Source organism: Bombus impatiens, unplaced genomic scaffold (assembly GCF_000188095.3).
Source record: "Bombus impatiens unplaced genomic scaffold, BIMP_2.2 scf_0020, whole genome shotgun sequence".
Lineage (NCBI taxonomy): Eukaryota > Metazoa > Arthropoda > Insecta > Hymenoptera > Apidae > Bombus > Bombus impatiens.
Window position 1 is genome coordinate 1,498,467 of NT_176439.1, and position 25,839 is coordinate 1,524,305.

General features: G+C 39.4%; 1 protein-coding gene across 4 annotated transcripts in view; it reads left to right on the plus strand.

The window, feature by feature from the left end:
- The window catches only part of LOC100746911 (angiotensin-converting enzyme), a 58,053-nt gene extending 36,222 nt beyond the window's left edge, over positions 1 to 21,831 (plus strand). For 3 of the 4 annotated variants that reach the window (XM_012384343.3, XM_033320287.1, XM_024366827.2), the window contains exons 11-13: positions 3,249 to 3,389; positions 13,800 to 13,966; positions 17,332 to 21,831. In XM_012384343.3, coding sequence (XP_012239766.2) covers positions 3,249 to 3,389; positions 13,800 to 13,966; positions 17,332 to 17,468 — 445 coding nt within the window. In that variant the 3' untranslated portion in view covers positions 17,469 to 21,831. The remainder of the gene's footprint in view (positions 1 to 3,248; positions 3,390 to 13,799; positions 13,967 to 17,331) is intronic. The other variant, XM_012384347.3, reaches the window with a different exon arrangement.
- Positions 21,832 to 25,839: the final 4,008 nt, after the last annotated feature.

Below are 25,839 nucleotides of genomic sequence, written 5' to 3' on the forward strand. Positions count from 1 at the left end.
TAATTCGCATACGAAACTGTTGACGCGTCGAAAATATCTCTCTTTAATTGTCGCATCTCCTATGTATTTCTTCTCTTATTCTAAACCTCAACCTCATTTGTAATCTCCATAGAACGCAATGAATCGATGAAGTATCGAACACAAAGGGTTCTTTCCATTTCGATCGACGTTTCAATACTATTTCTTAAGTCGCTACATAGAACTCGATACTATTGCGGTACATGAAATTTGCGCAACTGGCCCAATTCGACGAATATTATCCTCTTTTCTCCAACCGGACATGATCGTCGCCGGTAGACGATAATCGAATCGGTGCAACACGTTCCAACTCCTCTTCCCTTTCTCCCTGTTTTACCGTTCCGTTTTCGTCCTTCCTCTCTCGACGGCAACCTCGACGGTTACGTGTGCACCAAGCCGTAGGTGCTCACCCGTAAGGATTTATCCGCCGCCAATCTCGTGGGTGCAACCATTGCTCTCTTTCATGAGACACGCGGTCCTACGTCACGATTTCCCTCTCTTTTCCTAGTTTGTCCCCGGTTCCGTTTTCTGCCGCTACCGATTAAAAATCTGAAACCGTTCCTAGCGTTTTCTCATTAGAGGAAGAAGAAAGTAAGAAATAACGTGATTCATTTTTCACTTTTATTCTCGTAATTAACGATGTTTCATTTTTATTTCCTTTTTTAATTCATATGCCCCGAACAGTCTATAGGTAGAGAAGTTCCGATAATAGAAGTTCGCCAGCTCTATTCCTATCAGCTGCTCTTATTAATTGCGATAATAGGAGCCGACGGGCGACGTTCGGATAGCTGAAATTCACCGACAATTTCCATGCAAACGTTCAGTTGCGTATCGAAAGTGTACGTCTTGAGAAAATAGAAGTTCTACGTAGGATTTCTCAATTAAAAGCTGTATACCTTGATACACTGTAAGGTACTTGATACGATATTTCATGAGATAATTAACTCTCCATAGTATTGGCAATTTTATATACATACGATCGATCGATAGGAATACATTTTTACGTAAGATCGGACACGAAAACAAGAAATCGAATCCTTGAAACGTTTTAATCCCTAAACTACGAATATACACATGTTGTACCTTATAAAACGTCTCACGTTGCCATTAAAGTTTGCAAGTTCTCTTCTCACCAAATGTTTTGTAACGTACACATACACACACAACGCCTACTCGCACGATGGTCGTAGGAATGTATAATATACAATGTTTATGCTGACCACTCGCGAGATCGTAGGAACGTTACGTAACGACTGTACACGGCGAGATGCTCGCGATTACCGTGCGCACGATTTACATTCGATCGAAGGGAAATTGATGGTCGAAATGTGGGCAGTATATGAAACGATGGAGAACTGGCTTTATTTATAAAGGATACGTTTATAATAAATCACGTGCGTTAAATCGAGGTGTTTCAATATGAAGAATATGAGTTAACGCGAGATTTCATTTGGCCGTTCGACCATTAGAAGAATAAAACCTTGAGACGAATCTACGAAAAGCAGGATTTGAAAGTCGAATCCATTTGATGGCATTCGAATTATTATCTAACGTTAGATGGAAATATCAGAGATCGACGTTCCCAGCGGTTATTGGATGGATTTGGAATATCTGAAAAACTTTGGATCGATTTGACTAAAACGATGGAAACGAACTGTCGCTTATAAATCACAAGCCCTACCATTCACAACGACGGCTTCTCCTTGAATTCAATTACCGTCGTTTTCCTCGCCTCGAGATGGAAGCTTCGATCCTTACGGCCTATCGTCGATTTCTATCTTGAACCAAGCACGTGGGCAGGAGCTCAAATGTTAACGGATAAAAATTCGCCAGAATACGCGTATTTTCGCTGCTGCGTAATCGTCTGACAGACTTTTTTATCCCGTTCAATTTCACCTTTCTTGGTTACGTTCGATGGTATCAATCGTAATAGCCACTTTGGATTTCTTTTTTTTTTTGCCTCTTTCACTAACGAATCGACGATCAAAAATGAAATTTAGGCGAAAGAAACTTTCGGAGAAACCTTGGACTTCGAAGATATGGCCTAACCTTCGTGATTCGCTGGAAAATCGATATCTCGCTCGCTATACCATGTAGAATTCAAGATTAGCATCATCCTTTGCCATCGACTCCCTGTTATCCTTGTTACCTGATTATTCAGATTGATACTGCCGCTCGCATGTATAATCACTAGAGACGAACGAAGGCGGACAGTGATTTAAACCGTTAGAATATGTCGCGTGATTACATCGGTGAGAAATACATTTTCTTATGAAATGTTCTCTGAAAATTCCAACGTTAACTATGTACTTGAATAAAAACGAAAAGCGTACAAGTTTTGAGCAGTTTAACTTGCGACGCGCTCGCTTCCGACTCATTTCTACAAAACCTTGTTTCTACAAAAAAAAAAAACAAGTAGGTTATCGGCGAAAAAAAGCATTTAACGTGCGCACTGACGAAAGTAAGAATTCGTCGCGCGAAAGTGAAACCAAAAATCTCGGTCATCAAACAGCCACGGCGTAATTACGGGTCGTTATGAAACTATCGACGCTCCAGTCGAGGATCGGCCTGGAGACATTCCTTACTTTCGCGATCGCGGTCGTAATAATTTCCTCCGAGTGGCCACGACGCAGCCTCTTTTCGATGGAAAGTAAACGAACAAGAGCGTAACAACGATCCGCGAAGGATAGTCCTCGCGTTTATTACGTAAAGGTCGTCGTCGATGAAGAGTCTCTGTGAGACGAGTCTCTCTCTTTTTCTCTCTCTCTCTCTCTCTCTCTCTCCCTCTGTCTTCTTTCCATCTTCCTTCTTTTTCACTTTCATCGCGTTACTTCTCCGAGAGAAGATCCATCCGAGAAAGAACAAGCACGACCTTCCGTGGAATCGTTGAAAGGAATCCTAAGCGGCGAATCGACCTCGTTGACACTGACCTTGAAGAAGACGTCGCGGTTTCTTCGTGGTTCGCAAAAAGTCGCCACGGTTGAGGTCGTTAAACGCTTCGCCAATTAATCGGCCCACGATCACCTCCCAATTCTTACCTAGTTCTGAATATCTGCTTGATAATTTTTTATTCGTCTCCGCCGTACCGTGGATTTATTGTTGGCGGGAGTTCTCTGAGAGATTTTTCTCGGTCGATCGGTATCGATACGCCGATGCGAGTTTAAATATGAAATTTATCACAAGGAGATTGCACGACGCTCGTTAAGTTCGCTTTCTCCCATGTTTCGCAGGAACTTTGTGGCAGGAGTCCTTCAATTTCAACTCTATCGCGCGTTGTGCGAAGCGGCTGGACAGAGGAACGTAGACGATCCCAGGAGACCTCTGCACAGATGCGACTTCTACAGAAGCCCGGAAGCTGGTAGGATCTTGGGGTGAGTATTTTGATGCAATATTAACCATGAGTTTATGAGACAAGAACGTCGAATATGATATTAATATTAATTACGCGTATCGTTTTAAGCGAAACGACGATTTTTTTTTAAGTAAAACTAAGTAGTATAACGGATAGCGCATGCCGTCGAACAGTACTTATAAGTTGTAATCTATCTGTAAGCACGTTTGGTTCATGGAAGTATCTTAGCGCAGGTGGTACTGCGAAGCACCGCAAGTCCATAAAGGGTTGAACCAAAATTCAATATTGAGACATTCGGCACCAGTTGCGCGAGTATTAGGTAACAAGAAAAAAACAACGATAGCCTGTCGTAAAAGGCGAACTTAACGTCACCATTTGCCAGAAATATTCTCAACAAAGCGAACGACTTTCTCAACGACATGATAAATAGATTGAACGTAACCGCTGTCCGTTTCTTCTTGTGCCTGCTCGCGAGTAGCGTAGTCTGCTGTTAGCGAAACAGTTTTACGTCTGATTGGACGGCCGCGCGGAAAAGACAGAAAAAAAGGGAGCAGGTGGGAAAGAAAAAGAGCGAAACGAAGCGCAGGAGCGCCGCTTTGGCAGCCAAAGGCCGCGTTAAACCGTCATGAAGCGTGAACGCGTAACATAACTCGGGCTAACAAGATTGACAAAGGAACACAGCACAGAAGATGTTTGAACGATTTCGTGAGGATCCGACTAATCGTATTAGTTTTAACACTGCCTCGTTCATAGAAAGTCCATAAGGTCGAAGTATAACGATTAACTAACCGATAGAAAAAGTTCCGCTTTACGAAACACAGCATACTTTCCCTTTCCATCTGCCATATGCCCTGGCCATCATCGTTGGATCATTTTACAGAAGGAATGCTCGAGAATGCAGAAGATATATAGCAAGTCGTTTTCACTACATTCGCAACATCGTGCAAAAATTTTCGATCATTTATCATAGAAATGTTCTACTTTTAGAAACGTTGTTGTACATGTTACTTCGTGTTATTAGACTACGATATGCGAAGTTTCTGATTCTTTTCTATATCCATCTTTTTTTTTAACAATTATCGTTATCTTTCGTTTTTAAAATTCATTCTATATATCGTTCTATTGTGGAAATGGAAATTTTCTTCTTTATACAAAGTTTTCATCTTTTAACTTTTGCACATAGAGATATGATTCGAAGTAATGCAGTATTTTAATTATATTATTATTTCTTTCAACAAGCGTGCAACGAGTAGGTGTTCCAATACTCGTGACCTAGCATAAAATCAGCGTAGGTGGTCTAAGGTTTTTACGCATTACCATCTATCTCGTGATGATACAAAGACATCGTCCGCGTTCCTCAACTTCCTTCGTCGTCCAATACGAAATTACATATTTCTCTAACCCGGTAGCAACTTGAAACGCGTCTGAACTTTGTTCCACCTGATAGAACATAGATTTTCGTATTTTACAGCTGTAGGAACATGAATTTTTCTCTCGGCAGAATTTCGAAAGAGGGTACTTTCGAATATTTATACGCCGATTTAATAACGAGTCCGGTTAAAAACTCACGCTTCTCGAGAAAGTAAGAGGAATATTTAAAAAAATTGGAAGTACTTAGTTCACCTTCTTGGATATCTCTAACGAAAGATCGCGAAAAGAAGGAATCTCTCGAACGATGAATAAGAATGAAATGAAATCGATAAAAAGATGGGACTCTGTGTAAGATTTTGCGATTAACATATTCCAAGGTACCACAGGCGTAAGGAATGTATTCCTCGCTCTTAAATAAAACGTGCTGGTTATCGACATCCAAAACTAATTTGATTTCCATAATTTTTCATAAATGTCAACGGACTACGAAAACAGGAATTTCAATTTTATCGGTTAAGCCAGACGGCGAACACGTGGATTGGTTTGGGACATCCGAAAAATTTTTTGCCGTAAGGGTTCCGATTTTTTGACCTGATTAAAATTCAAGGCTAACGCCGAGTTTCCTACTTACATATTTGCATGGATACTCGACTGGCCTGTTCCTTCTACGATATCGCTTTAATAAAAGTTCAGACGTGTTCCTCGAAATAACTGCAGTCTTTCATTCATGACATATATATTTAATAAACATTACAAAATACTTCCATTCCCTGAGATTATTTAACGATAACGAAACACGCGTGTTAGATTGTACAGAAAAAAGATATCTGGTGTTCCTTTTGTAATAAGTCCTCGCTTGATGAATACATATTATATCATTTAGTCGAGGCTAACGTTAATAGCGTTGATGAGCGGATAGAACAGCGTCTTATGCGACGATCGAAAGTACACGCTATACTTTTACAAAACCGTGTCATCGATCGGTTACGTGACGAACGATTGCAAAAAACCATATATCAGAGTCGAAAAATCAAGTAGTCCACTGTAACGTTAGTTAGTTCTCCAATTTCTCGTGCATTGCAGCAAGATTATGCTTGTACAGAAACGATGCTCGAATTCTTTGTGTCGTAAGCTCTGAACGACGCATTAACCCTGAATAAAATGTCGACTAACTTGAACGACTAGTTTACTTAATTGATTAAAAGACAAACGACGAAATAACATGTAAGAGTTGCGTGAATTCCGCATTATCGAGAAAGTAAAGTTAAGTATTACGTAAACAAGAAAGTTCTATCGTTACTTTTGTGACAGAGAGGAATGACGCAGACATGTAGAAAACAACGTATAGAAATATAGAAAAACGTAACAGATACGTTACAAAAACGCCAGTAAATATAGTAGATCGATTGTAAAAAAGGTTGCAAATAAAACGTCGTTCTAATGAAAGAAAAATTAACAGACACCTAATAAGCTGTAAACTGAAATCATCGAATCTCTCAAGGATTCTATCTTCGAGTTTTTACTTCTTGAAAATAATCAAGTTTCCTTATGATTTTAAGATGATCGTAAAAAGAAGTCAGAGAATCTAAATTAGAGAAATAAAAATTTTTTAGCTTCGTAAAAAAATGACAGAGATAATTGGTATTTGGACGATCTACTAGACCTTGACTTAATATATGCTAGTTTGAGATGTTCCTTGCGATACTTTGTCACAGAATGAAAATTATTCACCTTGGATTCGAGAAACTTGAGAATTTGCGAAATTTTATTTCAGCAAATCAATGGCTTCTTCCTTCGATGCCGTCGTCGGTGTAATCAAATAAAACATTTTGATATTTAGTCTGACCTATAGGAACGTTGTTCTTCTCTTTTTATATCGAAAAGTATCTGCATGAAACACGTATAAAATTGAAATAACATGTTTGCACGTTTAAATTATTTGATTCTGTCGCTTCGCTAATAACGAGTGATGTCTTCTGCTTCCATTAAACTGATCAATTCCATCTTTATAAATTTCTCACTTTCATTATCCAGATACACGAATGTTCGATTATCTATAAGAAAACGAAATTGAATAAAGAAATAATATAATGTACGATAAAAATTGCACGATGTAATAATTAATAATAAACAAGATGGAAAGAAAATAATAACAAAATATGCACTTCTTTTTCTAGTTTGTAATCGCTGATCAATTATGCGTTCAAACACTTTCAAACGCGGAACATTTATCAAACGGCAACTAATTTCTTGAGCTATCGCAGAGATTATGATGAGTAACATTAAAAAAAAACACATAAACGGTCAGAGTTAATTGACCATAAATTATCCAGGATTTACAAGAAACCCATGATACATCAATTCCTAAGCGTTTAAAGATAGAAAACAAATTACAAAATCGGCAATTATGGAAAGATATTGTACACAGACGAAGCTCGCTAACTCGAACCTTAATGGAAGAATCAAAATTTTCAAGTTCTAGAAGTTTCGATTGTATGTGGAATTTTTACTCGAAAAGTATTCGACATAAAGAAGCTTTGTACGAAGGTACAATTATTTTCACCTTCTCGGAAGATGTTATTATTTGATATATATAAATGCATAAGTTAAAGATATGCACGTGGTCGAAGTGCGATGAAGTAGAGATACGACTTGTGTCGTCTTATGTTATGTTATGTCCAGTTGCGATACAAGTTCCACTTGTCAGAGATCTGGCTATTGTAAATTCCAGTTACAGAGGTAACATAATGCATCTGAACGCGTGACAAATAATTCGAGTTAATGTCGGTTTTATTTCGATTTCCAGACGTCCGCGGCGGGGCAAAAGGAAATGAGCAAAGCTGTGATCTTGTAGAGATTTTCGACTTACAGAGGTTCGAGTTTTCGAGTTATGGTGCTCCGACTGTAATAATTTATCGTATCGTCGAGTTTGTTTTATTTTATTGTATTATATTTCTTTTATTTTCCAACGCGAGGAATCCTCATCGAAAATCTTTTATTTGCATCTCGTCGCCGATGATCACCGAACTTGGCGTTATCCGTGTCTGCTATCTCGGACAGATTGAGATTCCTAATAAGAGTAGGAACATGAGGAAACCCCGGATTATTGGCTGAGATTGAAAGGAACGAACGATACTTTCAAGGTCCGCCGAAGAGACGTAATGGACAATCTTGGAAAGGTCTTCGGATAGAGTTACCCCTTGACGTATATATTGTATAAGCGAACAGAATATAATGCACGTGGGCGTACATAGAGATGGAACATATCGGAAGAGATCTACTATATCGATCTCGTAGCGATCCGATCGCGTCCCTTGACAATCTCTGGTAGGCTGCGTGATCTGGGTCAACGAGAGAGGAACCTTTGTTCAGCTGCGCAACTTCGGTTGCCAATTTGGTATTTGTATCTTGATTCTGAATTCCGCGTTAGCGAATTTAGCTCGACACGTGCGACCATCGATTTAACAAAAATTCGCGATTCGATCAGAAAATATTGGACGATTCAGTCACTTGGAAGGAAGGAAGAACGCGGAGAAAATGGGAATTACAGACGTCATTTTTGAAAATTTACTTACTTGGAACGTTCACGAACAAAGTATTCCAAAATTTGGGAAGAAAATATGTAAAGAGATCGTACATGAAGAAAGATGAAAGAAGATCGTCTGGATTAATCGTATCGTTTTACTTTCTGATCAAATGAACCTGTGGTTACAAAGGGTTAAACGATGGCACGCGGCGATGCATAGCTGCTTTCGTTTCTCCCTAAGTAGCGAATGAAGAAATCTCGAGAAACGAGCAATTAAAAGCGATACAGCGGTCGGAACGTGCAGCTCGCGGTAATAAATCGTTTCTATCGCTTGGGAGGATCTGCAACTGATTTTCTGCTGCAGTGAAATTATCTGTTTAGGAGGAGCGTAATGCGCGTTCACCGGCCATTGTAACGTTCAATTGCGCAAGTAGACAGCTAAGATACTTTTCCGTTTCTAGCGACGATCGTTTCGTCTAGATTCATGAATACTCTACCGTTGCATTCGTGAATTATTTTCGAAATTTAATTTCGTTCGTCGCAGCTGGTGAATCAGTCAACGAAATTCATTAAATTATTCACGCGGCGATTGCTCAATTTGGTGTCAAACGACCCGTACTGGCAAATTTTCTCTCGCTACACACGTTGCCAATATTATATTCATTTTCTCTGTTTAATTCGTGCAACCGATAATTAATTTTTTTTTATCGAAAGGAAAACGTCTGATAATAGAACGTTTCACGAGCGGAAAAACAGTTATCTTTCGCAAAACGGACGCTGGCGCCGTGTCCGGGCGATCGATAGATCAAAATCAGCCGAGTAACCGTCCAAAGGCCCGACTTCCTGTAATCGAAGGACGATCTCCGGCTCTCGCGTCTGTAGACGCTGTTACGAAACCGATTGCGCCGCGTAAAAACGCGCGTGTGTCGCGTACACGCAGTTACATGAAGAAACTCGGCTTGTTACGCGTTGCACTTCCGTTTTACAAGCCGTGTAACATTACTCTCGACCGAGAGAGAACCAAAATGAAAGACGCAGGAAGGAAAAGCAGGAGAAGTAAGAAGAAGGAAGCGATATATTTCAGGGAAAAGATTTCTCGATGTAACCGTCACTTCCTGAAAGTTATTCTTCACCATTGGCAAATATTTCTCTCCTTTTCCATTTTTATATTTTTTTTTTCTAGTTTAATGTCGCATTATGCAGAGAATTAATAGCGACACTGTGAGAAGATGTGCTATATGAGAAGTATCGGTAGCATAATTAGCATAACAGGTATTAATTTATCGAATAATTTGCTTTTCCCGACAAACATGAGCAAATAGTGCATTTTGTTGCTTGTCGAAATATGTATGAGAGAGAGCGTATTAATTTCTATTTTCCACGGAGTATACTTATAGAAATGTTGTTTCTCCTTTTCCTCTATTTTTGAGCATCGCTCGAGTAGTCGATTGGGAGAACACCAGTTTTTCACAGACTACGACGGCCGAATCGTACAGAACGAGGAAATTGGTCTTTGTTATTCATGCAAGATGAATCTTAGTGGGACAGGTATTTTGAACTTTAAACGATCTCATCGAAATAACCATCTTGCCGTTACGTAGGATGCATTTAATGGGACATTGATTCTTACTCTGTGTTTACAAGCACTTAAAAACGATCGCGACAGCTATAATTACTGATCAACGGATAAAAAATTGTAATCTGTATAAGCGAACGGAAAACAGTAACCGCACAATTTGAAAATCGCGGATAATTTATACGTAAACACGTGTAATGGAGAATGTGTTATAAAACGTGCCTCGAAATCGCAATTACATTTTCGATTATTGAAATTCAAGGATTACAGACGATACGATCTCTACTGCACTTTGTACGATTGACCAATTCGTCCAAGTTACATAAGCCTGTGGTATACTCGATGTACAGTTTATGAATCTGATTGAGTAGAAATCGATTAAAATTCATGGAAATGGATAGCCCGGCCTTGGGGCCGGTGCATCGATTAATTTTCGCGTTTCAAAAGCAACCTGCGTCGGATCAATCCTTTGTTTTGAGGAATCGAGTCACACTCGTGGCACAAATTTCTTAACAGTAATTTTGCTCTTAAAATACGCATTTAATATGCTTTTAAATAACTAACCTTCTCCTCTGTGAAACGAACATAATAATTTATACTAAATAATAATCTCATACTTAGTAGATCAAATCAGAGATATTCGATATAGAAATTAAGGAGTAATAAAATTAAGAATATTAGCTTCTCTTGCAAATAAAGAGGTTAATCTGACAAATAATTGAAACATCGATGGTTCTGATCACCTTTACGTTGAAAAAACGGTCAGTCGTACGTATGAAAGTATTAAGCAATCGGTCGTAGCGTTCACGAGAAAAATCGCGGCATTTTCCGATAATAATGGAAACAATTGCCACGAACTGTTTCGACCGCACTCGGTCAGGTGTTGGCGCACTCGATACCCCATTGTGGGCCTGTCAAGGTCTCTATCAGGCAACGAGCAAATAACAGCGGTCGCCTATCGTGCAAAACCGATAACCTCTTTAGTCAAATGACACGCGTTTCCCACACCGGTGTCAAAGATCACCTTAAAACGCAGAACCACGGTAGTACACTCGTGACTCGATTCTACCGTGCAAAAGAGACTGGAAATTATTCGACACGGTTTGCGTGTGGAACCGCACGAATCCGCGATAACTCGCAAGATAATGGAGCTACCGAGAGTCCGATGTTAAATTGGAGAAAAACGGAGAAGCGTGACTTGATCGAGATTTAAAAGAAAAATGAAGGATTCGAAGGATCTCTATGGTAACATAGCTGCGAAGATCCGCTTGACGCGGGAAGACTTCCAAGTTTAGCAAAATTTTGCAAAGTTCCTCTTTTCTTCCAAGTCATACCGTAATTTGTTGTTTGCGCTTTATTTGCGCATAAATTTTCTCAGAGGAGTATGACGTGCATGTGCTCGGTGGGAGTAGGACAAGATGTTAAATACGCGGAATCGAGCAACCAGCATCCCGCGTTGTGAAATATCATCGGCTGGTGCAGGAAAGTGGCGATTTCGCTGACACCGGAAATTGTGAGACCGATATAAATTGCAACGAGGGCATACCGAAATATTTTTGCTCGTCCGGTCGATTCCCACGAGAGGCGTGGCCCGTTCTCGAAGGAACCGGAAGCGGGCTGCACCGTGGCCTGCATCCAAATGACTTTTCAAAAAGTCGTTATATCATGCCGCTCGATGTCGACTACGAACACTTTTCACTTTCGTGAAATCGACCCTCTGCTTTCTTATGCTTCTCCGACGTTCACTTCGACGAAATGTCTCGTGTCTTTGTTTGTTTAATACGCAGAATGACGTGTTTATCCATCAAGATGCAACAGCAACAGCAACGAAGAATTTCTCTACTTTACTAAATTGATTTAACGAAATCAATTTAGAAAGCAGGAATGTTTTTAAAGTACCTAATAGGTTTCGCGATAAAAAGATCGAGCGAACGACCGGAACTATAAAGAAAATGAAATAATAGAAATACTAATAACAGCCAAAATTTACAAGCTGGTTAAATTACCTTTATCAAGATTTCAATTTACATTTAAATTAAAATCCACTGTATCTCGTTTTCCGTGTTAATTATACTTTCTTAACTCCATTGGTCTGCGGTGCAGGCACCTGAAACTCGAAGCTGGTAACGTGTAAACAAATTTTCAAAAGTCTATGGCCACTGGTTATCGCGCTTCGTCCACGAGAATCCTCGATACTCGGATACCCTGTTACGCAAGATTCGCGAATGTTGCTCGTCAAAATGTCTCATATCGACGATTCTTCGTAGAAACTTCACCGTCATAAAAGAACATATTCCCATGGGGTATTGAGTTCTCCTTACGTAATGCGCTGTCGTATCGGAATAACCAGGATTACGCGCGACTCCAAGTATCGTTTGTCTCGAAATCGATGATCGGCAAAAGGAAACAGGAAAACAGGAGGAAAGAACGCAACGCGACGCAATCACGATTGCGTAGAGATGTATATAAGATGTAAAAGAAGCTCGAATAACAAAGAAACTCTCTTCAAATCGCGTAACGAGGCTGATTGACTGATTTTTCTTACGGTGCCATTTACAACGAAATATTTAAGCTGCAACTTTTCGCTGGTTTATGACCAACGTCGCGAGAAAGGAACGAATGATTTCATCGATCGATACCTCGTAACGAATTTCTTCGTTACGCTACTTCCAGGTCATTGTATTTAAATGACCGTCTCACTGACACACCGTGTCTCGTAGGATTGTCTTTTTCGATTCATAATGATCGTTCTCGATCGGATATCGTGTCGACGACCTCTCAGCGACGTTCACTCGCGATCGATTCAATGCGAAGGATAGTTTCTTCCGCGATTATATATCGTTCACAAATTTCAATGAAAGCGGTCAGAATTGAAATTTTATCTAGATTGAAGAGAAAATTCCCTAGGAAGAAAACTATTTACCAGAAATGATACGAGCAGCGAAAGAAGATCGTCGTTGTTTGAAAATCACTGTAGTGCTTAAAAATATAACCAAAGAAAATTTGTATAAATAAAGGTTCCTTAGTCTTGAAGCAGAATAATTATGGAACCTGATTGGAATGGAACTGTTACGAATCTGGAATTCAAGTCTCTGACAGAATACTTAACACGCGAAGTGTTCAAACGTTTAATACGTTGAAAATGACATAAAGCTCCTACGATGACGAAGACGATGATTATACCAATGACCAGAAACCACCGTGTTGAGGTAGGAGTAGCTACTTAGCTGAGATCAACCATGCATTATCGTCGAAGGGAACGGCACTATTTCTTGAAACTATTACGGTCACGTCACGATCGATTTCGTTAAAATCACGAGCTCAATCAACGTGCAAATTAGCGCTGGAAAGGACAACTGGTTATAAGCGTCTATGATGGATTACGCGTCAAGCACGTAAAGGGAAAGAATTTCTGAACGCCATAAAACGCATCTTACGTAGCTACTGACATTCGATTTTGTCGACTCGCGAAGGTTTCTCTCCACTGCCCTGCAAGCTCTTACGGAGCAGAATTAATTTCACCTCGTAACTCATGCATGTGCCTGAATGTTGTGACACACCCGCCGTAAATTACGAGCGTCGTTCGAACACGCTCGAACGTGTTTCAAGCACGCCAAGTTGCCAAAGATAGGCTAATTAGTGGCGCGGAACGTTGGAAGAAAAGGCTCGTTACGCGTCTTTATTTTTCTCTCGTTCCAATTCTCCCCGTGAATTTTCCTCGCCGAAGGGTTTTTCATTGTTGCGCCGTTCCGCGCGTTGTCGCAATCGTTTCGTCGAGAAAGCGCCGCCGGTGATCTCGTTAAAGCCTAACAACGCACGAATTACGAGCTTCGCTCGCGGTAATTTCAATGGCCGATGCTTTCTGCCTGCGCGTTGCGTTGCGATCCTTCGTCCACGATTTTCCCGCGTTCCGCTCCATGGAAAACTGCAACCTTTGTCTCGTTCTGTTGTTGCAGGAAAATTATGGAGAGAGGCTCGTCGGTACCGTGGCAAGAGACGCTTCGAGAAGCTATAGGGGACGACAAATTGGACGCGTCTGCGCTCAGAGAGTACTTCAGGCCTCTCGAAGACTGGCTGAGAACGGAAAACCTGAGAACCGGGGACATCGTCGGCTGGTCTTACGGTAAGAAACTCACCTGTCGTTGCTCTGCGCTATATCCACGGTATAGATTGTTCGTAAGCGATACATTTGTTCTATCGTTAATTGATTATTTTAAGAGACAAATCGAACAACTTGGCTTTACACGAACCAACCTGATACCTAACACTTATCTTTGAAATCCCAATTTTGACTCACGGCCATTCACGTGACACGGCCAATCCACTTACCACGATTCGAATTCCGTGAGATGCCATCATTTTTCCTCGGCTACTACACCAACCAACCCTTTCACCAATTTATTTCGATCCACCATTCGCGCATCATAACCGTCATACTTCGCAGCGTCGAATCGTATAAACTAATTGCAGAACCCATTGGATGATCGAACGATTGGATTTCAATGCAGGAAATAGTTACGCGTTACGTAATAAAATCAGAAATAGAAATAGATTAGACAGAGCCGATATTTGGTAAACGAAACGAGGCTAAATCAATTTAGACGTTAATTAGCGAACCAAGCGATAAAAATAATTAAGCAGAAGCAATATCGAATTACGCGCTTTGATTTTATTACATCTCGAATCTAGATATTATCGATTAAATTCGTAGGCAATTATAGTTCAGGTAATCAGAGCTTCACTGTATTTGCTCCGTACGTGAATTTTATTCTTGCATCCTGGCCCAACGTGAACAGGTCAGAAACAAGGATCCGATTCACGCGACGAGACACGATCGACACAGCGTACGCTAGCGCGCCTTTCATCGTAACTTGTTACAAATTATGCAATTTCCTACCGTAACAGATTGAAGGTTGCAGTTCCCACGTGCCAGTTACCGTCGGGGAGCGCTACAAATATTCATCGTGTGACGACATTCGACTGAATTACGATACAGCGCGCGGCGAAATTATTAGGATTGCCACGTTACATCTTCCCGAGCTGGAGCTCTTGCCAAATTCACAAACGACGTTACGTAGCGCATGTGTAATCGCTCCTATGCTCCAGCATAGAGAAATAACAGAAAAAGGAAAGGAAAAGCTAGCTGAGATACTTTCGATAATGGATGGTAATTAATTATCTGGATGATTATCTAACGAGGATCGTAACACGCTGACCGACGGTCGTTCTTCTGGCTGATCATAGCGACCATTAAACCGTGAAAGCATCTGAAACGCTATTTATTCCTCTGTCGTTTCCTTATTTTAATTGCTTCAACGTCCATAATATCGATGTACTATACAAAAATGTTTTACTTTCATACGGAACTGTATTAGATCTTTGATGGGCCGTCGTAAAGACGTCGTCCGTGAAATTTACATACAGGAAACGTCACAATTGTTTTCACGTTAAACGTAGAGCAGGGTCCGATCAGACCACGGATCGCCAAGTTCTCTCTCTCCGTGGGACTGGTGGATTGCGAAATCGGAGTAGAACGAGGAAAGAACGCGAGCATGGACCGTAAGAAAATAGCTTATGCCATTGGAGGAGAAAGAGACGTTGAATCGCGAGAGACGTTCGACGATTCTACTCTCGTTTCCATTGCACGTTGCACATCGTAACCCGTCGATTTGCCTCGCGAACACGCGTGTAACACGGTTTCTTGGGCTATTAAGATCGAAGCTGTGAAATGGCGCGTAAAAATTGAGAAAACGTATGATCGAAAAATGTAAATATTGTAACTTTCATATCGTCTTACCAAAGTAATAAGATCGTTACAACGATTACGACATAATCGTAAATGGCCACCACTATTACAACAACATTAACGAAGACGAAAAGGAAAGAACATAAGTAATTTGAAAATTCGACGAACTATCAATCAGTCGAATACATATTTCGCAGCCCGTTCACTCTTTCGACATATTCAGGAGATTTATATCTTGCAACCCAAAAATTAGTCCAACTGCCTCAGCCACCAACTGACGTCGCAATTAACAAATCGATACACAAGCCATTCAGGAATCATGTTGATCAATTCCATACATCGTACGATAGAAAAAGATTATGACGTTTGATCAATTGTTCCGTGCTAAATAATACAAGCCGAATAAAAAGAAGGAAGATTGTGGCAGGTTCGGCGACACATAGAAGGAAAAATGAGCCGCTTCTGAGAAGCGATCGCGATGGAAAGCGCAGATGTACGTGACTCGTGCGTTACGAGGAGAAAGAACGCCGGTTGTATAATTTCTCTGTCGATCGCCATACCGCCGTTACCGTTCCTCTTTCCTTCTTTTACTCTCTGCCTCACGATTTCCTTTAAAAACGGGCGCCTTTAATCACCCTTTCGATACCGTACGCTGCTTTTACGACGTCTCGATGGAGAAAGCATTTCGCGTCGTGCTTTTTCGTCGCCCCCCTTCTTTTTCTCGATGATCGTAGTCGCGGTAATTGACTATTTAGATGCAAGTAATGGAATATTAAATTTAGGATTTTTGCAAAAACAAACGAGTTATCGCGATATAAAGCTAGGCTAGCTAATTGGCTAAGTGGTTAAGCTGGTATACAAGTTACGCGTCGATACGCGTAAAGAGAGATCGTGGCGTGATGATCGCGTAATTTCAAGTACCGATGACTTGCAGCTTGAAAAAGGTGTTTTATGGCGACCGAGACACGTCACCGGTCGAAAGGGAAAACGATTCCTGTTCTAGTTGCTCGATCGACAAGATGGCCTTTTTGCTACTATTTATCTTGATTCTAGAATTTTAGAACGGTACGTTTACAGAGCCCTGCAGTCGTAAACGATCTGTCGATCTTTTTGAGACACATTCTCCTTACGCTTTACGAGCTTCACGATTCGTAAAGAACCAAATGATATATTTTTTTCTATCATCTACATCTACTATATATACACAGTCGTTAGATTTTGAAAGGTTCGTGATATGATCAACTGTTGCGATTATTTCTTGTTGCCCAGAACAAAGAAACAATTGGTCGTGCGGATAATTTTGATCGAATCAGATGATTTCGGAATTAAATTAGTACATTGGGGTTAGTGCAAAGTTATATTATTGCTCGAAAGACAATTTTCATTCGACAATTCAAATTATCGATCAAATTGTAGAAGATTCTTATAGTATCGCGATAAAGTGCATTGCCTATATCGAAAATTAAAAAATCGAACGAAGGTCGTTTTCGTTACGAGTTCTCAATTCAAGCAACTTCCATTGCTTCTACCTATCTCTTCCGATCCTTTTATTACCTTATTTCCCGATCCCTGCTATTTACACCAAATCACATCGACCAGTAATTCCTCCCACGAAACAGATAACTATCACCGTAAAGTCATTCATCGACCGTAATAACAGTAACCGTATCGTAAATCGTATTGAAATAGTAATACCACTGTACATTTCACGATAGCCTAACCATGGATTACTACAATTGCAGACGGAGATTACTGCAAGCGCAGCATCGAGACTGCTGGTCTGCAGGTCTACGGAAGCGGATTCTACAACGAAGCCACAAGAACGCGTGTGACGACAATTTTACCAGCGATTCTCTTAACAATTTCGATACTTCGTTAATAAAGAAGAAATTTAGTGGAACAGCGAGCCAGATGTTCAAGCATTCTTTAGGATATTTTTTAGCAGAGACGATCAATGTTTCTCGATCTGTCAAGCAATCGAAAACCAAACAAATGACCAAAATGTTTCTAGATAATTGTTTTCGTATGATAGTATAAAGTATATGCTCGATCGTGAACGAGCGTTTTTTTACATAAAATAAGACGCGTCGAATTGGAAACGTCGCGTGTACCCAGTAATTATTGTTATTGTTGTAAGTATTCACTACTAATTTAATAGCGATCCGCAACGTGGCAATGGTACGCGCGTGCAATTAAGCTCGCGTGCGAGCAGCACTCGTGTGAGCGCATAAATCGTTTCAGCATGTCGAGGGCCACTCTCGTGTCGCGTACCTTGAAACGTCTCGGTCCCGACGTTTAATAAAGACAAAGAGATTTACGTCCTCCATCGTTAAACGGTGCCAGCGCGCTTTCCAGACAGACACGAGTCGTGCTTTTCTTCTCTAGAACTTCAGCTTAGTCGTAGACCCACCACGATAGTGGCCACGATCAATTCGTAAAATATCGTTTGAAATTTTATAAACTCGCAACGATACATTCTTGGCAATTTCTTACAATCTCTTAGAAAGTACGAACTTGCTTTTTCCTCTGTATTGGATATCTTTTTTCATATTCGCTGGAAACTTTAACAAAACGTCGATCAATGAAATTATCGTTTAGTAGAAAATTTAGAAACGAACGCTTGGACTTTACTCAAAGATCATTTTGGTATAGATAATCAAAATTCTACCATACTTTTCATTTTGGCTTTTTCGATGCATATTTTACGCCCCAGTTATCGGTAATTCTAATATTAACTCGACTATACCTAGTTGTAAATATATGTACCTACGTATATAAATCGTTCACAGCTCTGTAGATCGTGGAATATCGTGAGAAACAGAATTAACGAAAAAATAAGCTCGTTTCGTAATTGCCTTCGCGACACGGTTCGTAAGCCACGTCTCAGACAATTCCACAATCGTGTATCGTAATTGGAAGATATTTCGATCGCAAATGGGAACGAGCTCGGCCCGTAACGATCGTACGAATTATATCGTTCGCTCGGTATCTTTGCAATTTTCATGAGGAGAAAATCAATATTCCGTAGTATTATTGGTATATGCATTTTGTACCATTAAACGTCAACCGTACCGTTAGAGCGAATTATTTTTACCATAATATATTCTCGTAGGAGAAACTGAAACGTGTAAACACGGAAATCGAAATGAACAAAGATTGAAATAAATTTTTAGCGCTAAGTATTTCCAGGTCTATAGCGATAATTAAGCTGCAGACTTTACACCTTTATGGGTGATTTAAACATGCAAAAATCTTTAATAGATAATTTGAACACGTATAAACGATTATTGATATGCATTAATAAATAGAAATTAATTAATTAATTAATTAATAGCAGTCTAGTAACGATGATAGTAATAACGTGATAATGGCAATGCCGCATTTGAAATTCAAGATTTCAAACCACAAAGAAGATACTTTTTTTTATTGTTCACCAGTCCACAAAGGGAGCCTGCTGTCCGCAACCCATTATTCCCAACTTTCGTGGCTCTCACAGGAGTAGAAACGAGCCTCGACCATCGAATAAAAACCGTTTGACGGCGAAGAACCGAAATTGGTTTCTCGGGTTACGTAATTAAAGGATCGCATATCCATTCGCTGTATCGCGGATAATCGCGTTATTACGAAACCCATAAAAATTGTAATTCCATGTGGCACGTCTTTGTTTAACGAATCCCTTTGTTTCAGTCTCCGAGTAGATCTCAAAATCGCTATTGTACACACTTGTATATTCTCTTAATCTGCCTTGATAATCTTTTCATTTCTCTCATCTATGATTTCAACTCTTAGATTAAATATTGCAACATAAATCGTGTATAATTTTAATCAAGAACGTCGGCCTCTAACAGGTAATCCAATGATTTGTGAAATTTAACAAAGATACCGGTCTCTTCCTGGATCTTTGCTTGATACGTGCAGGACCGACAGCTTTCACGAGAACCGCAATAGGAGACGTTATTGTTCTTACAGGGACAGCTGTTCAGACATAATTACACAAAGGTGGTTTGTCCAGAAACTGGTTCACCCACTTGCGTAACGCGAAGATGCGGAAACCGAGTTCGAAAGAGCCGACGCTCGATTGCGGCATCAAACGTGCCCCGATGCTTTTATTCCACTCGTCTTGAACGTGTCTAGATCTTATCATCTACACCTTTCGATGCGTCTCGAATGTTACTACGATCGACACCGTCTTAACGTTCAAGTACAATTATACCTACGGTAGGTGATAACGTTTCGATTAATCTGTCCTGTGACGGTGGCTAACCATTGTTATTACACCTAACGAGAAAGCGAAATCGAAATGGAAACGATATTTCCTCACACATTTCTATAAATTATTTCTATAAATTATTTACGATCGGGCGATTCGCAGAAATTCGTTAGATTTCTCCCCTAACTTGCTTATACGCAATAGAGAAAATCACATAAAATAATCATCCTACAAGAAGAATAGTAAATCAAAAGTTTACGATTCGTAACAAGTTAGCGTTCCTTTTGAACTGCAGATATTTATGCAAATTCGTATTTATACGAACATAATAGACAGAATAGGTAGAACACTGTATAATCCATATAAACTTTCTAACAACGTGACACTAATCCTGTGGAATTTTTATATTGAATCATTGATTAGCGGCGATCGACCGACCAACCATCGTATCTTCGTATCATTATAAATCGCCAGTGTAAATTTGCTCGGATCGACGATGATCAGAAGCGAATTTATCCAGACCGTTCAAAGCCTGGAGCGTTTCTCAGCGCCGGTAGACTTGGAGATAAAAAAGGAAAAGAAAAATTGGGACAGAGAATGAGATACGAGAGGAGAAGTCACGCCCCGGTCGTCAATCTCGATTCAAGCACGGATTTCGTGGCCTCGGGCCATGACACACAGGGTTAAGAGGTCGTTTTTCTCCGATCGAGCCGCAGGACAGCCAGTGATCCGAGAACCGATCCGATCGGCCGCCCCTTTCGCTTTCGACTTCATCCGTTGCTTGTGTGTCTGCTGGCCAAAAACTTGTCCGTCCGGTTGCGTAATCTGAAGACCGGGAAGTCTTATCTTTCCGCGAAATGTCTGCACAATGACTCGGCGAATGCCTCTCGTCCACTTTCACCGTCGCGTCGTCCACGCACGCACGACCTCCAATACACACGCCTTTGAAATTCGTTCGAGAAAACACCGTGAAAATTCCACGACCTCGATTCGTTGACAGGTACATACGTTTGTGGTATGGTTTTTTTTTATGATGTAAGGAGGATTACGGCGGAAGGTCGTAGTCGAAAAAGCTCGAAGAATGGATAATCCAGATGAAGACATTTTTTTCAAGGTCACTGATTTTCAGGTTTCAAGGACACGATTCACTTAGTAGCTTGTTACTTATGTAATGGCATCTCTTACATAAGATTTTCGTATATGCGATTCAATGCATTTTCTCAGAGATTAATTAACTTTATTGTTCTAGTTTTATGAATAGACTAGAAAATTAAAATGTATATGTTAATAATTTAATAAGTCTAAAATTAAAATTTAATAATTTAATAATTCTTGAAATGGGACCATTACAGTTTCTTGTGAAATAATTTATACGTTAAAAGATTCTTTCTAGGTGGTTTTCTCCAAATAATAAATTTGTTTCCAACAAGTTCCACATCAAAACTTGCATACCTATGTGATTGTTCATAATGACGAAGAAACAAATTTTTGATATTTTTAAAATCGAACATGTTATACGTTATTTATAGCAAATGTATTCTTTGATATAATCGATGATTAGCCGTGAAACGAAATTTAGTACTAATACTATCTAGAATAATTTGGCAGAGAACTTTGTATAATGTTTATCATGAGATCGCAGAACGAATGGCGCCAGAGAAAATGAGACGGGTGGTCAACGATACTCGAGACTAATATCTGGTTAGATCGTAATGAGCGTAATTACTATTAACGGAGAACAATGCCTCTCTTGCGCAATTCAGAAGGTGAAACGGAGCACAATGTCACTAGCTTGTGCAACTATCTTAAACCTGCAATCCACTGCTCTTTATTCGATTAATTTCCGTCAATCTTCTGAATGAAGCACTCGGTGTGTTTAGAAGAAGAAATCATTGCTATTCAATTTGCTTCAGACTAATGAATTCCATTCGAAAGTAGCAAAGAACCAGGTATCCATCAGATTGGATCTCATGAATGAGAGCACCATGAACTTACGTAAGATGGTAAATTGAAGATCGTTTTTCTACGACTACAGAAAATTTCAAAAAAGAGAAACAAACGTATTGCACAATTAAAACTATAGGCTATAACGTGCAACTTTCATCGGTGTTTTTTTTTTTTAGGCGCACGTTACTTATTATTGAACAAAACATTTGATAATACCAATTTTCTAAGAAACATTGAAAAATAAAATATATAATAAGTGATTGTATCTTTTTAACGCTTAAACAGATATCTCAAGTGTTTAAATAAATGGCACTTTATTAAATTAATGACAGTTAATGGTACAATCTTATTGGATGACTTAATATCTTCGCTTTTTCATTCACTGTCCAATTGGCACATATAATTACGATTCCATTTTACAATAAAATATATAATATTTTTCATCATATAGCACACCACAAAGAATCTATATTCCATTCTTTCTCACTAAAAAAATCATGTTTTATTTTTTACTCAGACTTTTTCAATAATATTTTCTACTTTTAGCAAATTTCCTTGTGTCAATTGATCGTAGCTTGTTGCGGATTAAAAAAACGAGGACATGTACTATACGGAAGGGGAAAAAGGAAAGAAAGCAAGGGAAATTATATATTCGGAAAACACGCGTTGATTTATGAACCGGAAACGCGGAATTCCGCGGTCGGAAGAAGAGGGCGCATGAAAGTTCCGCTTCCCCGGCGTAGAAAAATTCGTCTTTGCTATCTCACGTTTAACGTCGTAAACCTTGATAGAAATTTCCTTGAGCTAGTTCGTCTAATCTATGATAAAAAAAACTAATCACGATGACTGTTTTTCGACGAAAAACAAGAAGATCTTGGGAAAAAGGAATCTCGTTTTACAGTAGAGTTTCGCAAGCTTGGAATTCCGTGCCAGTTCTTCTATCTATTTTTCCACGAATTTTTCTAACTATTGTACAGAGAACCGCTAAAGTGTTTAAACACTCAATATAAAAGTCTTTTATATATTAGATGTATTATAAGAAACATTTATAAACATTTCACAGCTTCGTCAACATTATAATAAGACACGATTATATATCATGATTATATTGGACAAATTTGAAACAACACACACATACGTATACGTATACGTATACAGTATCAAAATTATGTTATATTATATTATATATAAATATGTATATGTCGGAGATGAAAGGAAACCGGAGCCTTCCCTTTGAAATTTTGGAAAAATCCTCTAATACTTTAGCCTAGATTCTATCATAGCCGTAATTAAGCAATTGTTGTCATTCCATCTGATTGTAATTGTTCGAGATTTGTAATAGTGAGATTGGGCTCGAGGTGACACAACTGGTCACCGAACGTAGTCACGGTCACGGGATGAACGTTTTGCCTGACTGAGGTGTGGATTGGTTGTATGGTTCTCCCTAGAAATGTGGTTGTGGCGGCATACGGCCTCAAGAACGGGCCTAGCCACCTGTGATTTTACCTCGGAGGTGCCAATATAATGGGACACACGTTGTATTAATAATCAAACTCCAGGCAGAAACTGCCTAGCAACGGCGATTGGAACTTTCTCGATGCTTCTAACGAGTATTTAACAAACGAATGCAATTTTAAAGCAAGGAAAATTTTCATCAGTTTGTTATTCGTGCGATCGCCTTGGGAAGTTACACATCGAGCAGTTTATACCGAGCGTCCCAGCAATAGTATTTTGTGCTTAAAAAGTACTTTACTCTTAGTAAAAAGTTATCCCGTTAACCGTGGATTCGTTATCTAACTCAAAAACATTGTCAATTGCATCTTGCGTGTCTAAACACCACGGTTGTTCGTTAAACTTTGTAAAAGTTATTTTTTTGTACCTGTAAATATAATCTCTGTTGTACAAAACGATGGCTAATTGAAACGAAGGATTGTTACTCGCCCTAAAATCTAACGATAACCCGACATATATATGTTGTTTGAAATTTGTTACATTTCTCTATCGTGTTTGCTGGCGCGAAAAAAAGGCGAAGAATCAGTGAGAAATTGTTTCTTAGATAAATAAATCGGCTGACTAACGGACAGGTGCGAAATATACATATATATATATATATATATATATATATATATATATATATATATATATATATATATATATATATATATATATATATATATATATATATATATATATATATTATATACATATAGCAAGCGTTCAAATACCTTTGTAAGTCGTTGCAAATCGGAATTAACAAACTTGTACTAACAAGATACTAAACAGTTTTGTAAAAAACAATTTCGTGAGAATTAGCCATTCACAAGATCGGTACGGCATGTATTCGTCAATTTTATCGATCAAAGTCCGTATTAAAGCGGAACCAAACTTGCTTGCTAACGCAACTTCTTATCGCGATACCTTAGACCATAATCCTGCGTCTACAGAGCAAAAAGTTAATAAAAATTCCCGTGAGATTCCAACAAAATTCTTCAGAGTTAGACACGACGATATAACAGAAAAAAAATGTGTCGAATTTATGCAATCCATTCACTTTCTATCCACTATGTACAAATCGTACGTCCCCGTGACAGAACGGGGATGTTAATTGAACGTTTCCCGGACTGATGTTCATGGGGACAGTAAACAACGGCGACGTATATTAACGCAATCGTTATGCAATGTCCCTGGTACTTCCACGTTCCGTTGATTCGTGGCTGATAATCGTACGATCCGACAGCAAGAATTACAAGGATCTTACGTCATTTTGAGAAAAAAAAAGAACGAGAGTTCACCTACAGTGGCTCACGAAAGTATTCCAAGTTCTACCGTACTTATGATATTTCGTTCGTACAACGGAAGTTTGAATAGCTAGTATCACTTGATTCGTTCCGAGAAATGGAATTCTACTTTTCTTAACATACGTTCAAAAGTATCATGATATTTTTATTCGTATCTTATATATTAAAAATATATAGTTCTTTAAGAGCTATTATAATTAGCAACCCGAACGTAACTAATGTTACAGAACTAGGATTACAATTTCCGACACAACTTGCTCGATTTTACCACTATATCTAACGAATCCTTTCTCCAGAAAGCTTCTCGAGTTTCCTTATACGAGAATTTTTCTATATCGAAAGAAAAATACAGGAGATCAGATAGAAACGATACGCGGAAACTTTCACGCGTGTTTGTCCTCCTGTCGCGGAAAATTTATGAAAGAACGCGGGTCTCCCCGATCAGATGGTATGGAGCCGGTTTCAACGATGCGTTGGTTGCGTGTAGCTATTTAGGGCAGTTTCTGTCACCGTGGAAGCACAAACATCGACGAGTCTGGCATACTAATAAGCCTGATCGCGCGTATTCGTCATCTCCATCATTTTTGCGTTCCTCTTTCCAGAAGACCAGTCACCATTTGCAACGTTATACGCTACTGGTCATAAGTATCACGAAATCTATTATTCTCGTGAATTCTCACTCTCATACAGATATTTCCAGACACTTTTTTACCCCGGTTCAGGCATTTCCTTTTGTAAAACGTGTACAAGCATCGACTGTGGTATCGATTAACGCTTAGCAGGCATAACCAAGCTCTCTACCGGTCGAGAACAATAGACCGTGTACTCGTATAAGTGACCGTTGCTTACAGAAGTTAATAACGTCGGACAACATTACCATGCATTTCCCTATCCTGTTTGCTGTCGTGGAAAAGGCGAACAAATCGGTGGGAAATTGTTTCGTGGGTAAATAAATCGGCTGGCTGGCCGACAGGTGAAACTTTAAAACGATAAGGATCAAAAGATAATATCCATATCGTGACACTAAGGAAGTTTAGAAAATGTAAGATCTTATGCACGGTATTGAATTTTCCAAAGAGACCAAATTCGATCTTGCAAAGAATTTATTGGTTATTGAAAATCGAAGGCGATAATTGAAAATTTTCACGAGCCATTGCAACTTTTGCTCGATCGATAAATCTGACGAGAGATCGACGTGGGTCAATTTAAAAAGTTGCCGACTCTACAGTTGACTAGAACATCGAAGCGATCGACTTTATCTCCATAAAACGAGTCTATCGAAAGAAACTAGCCAG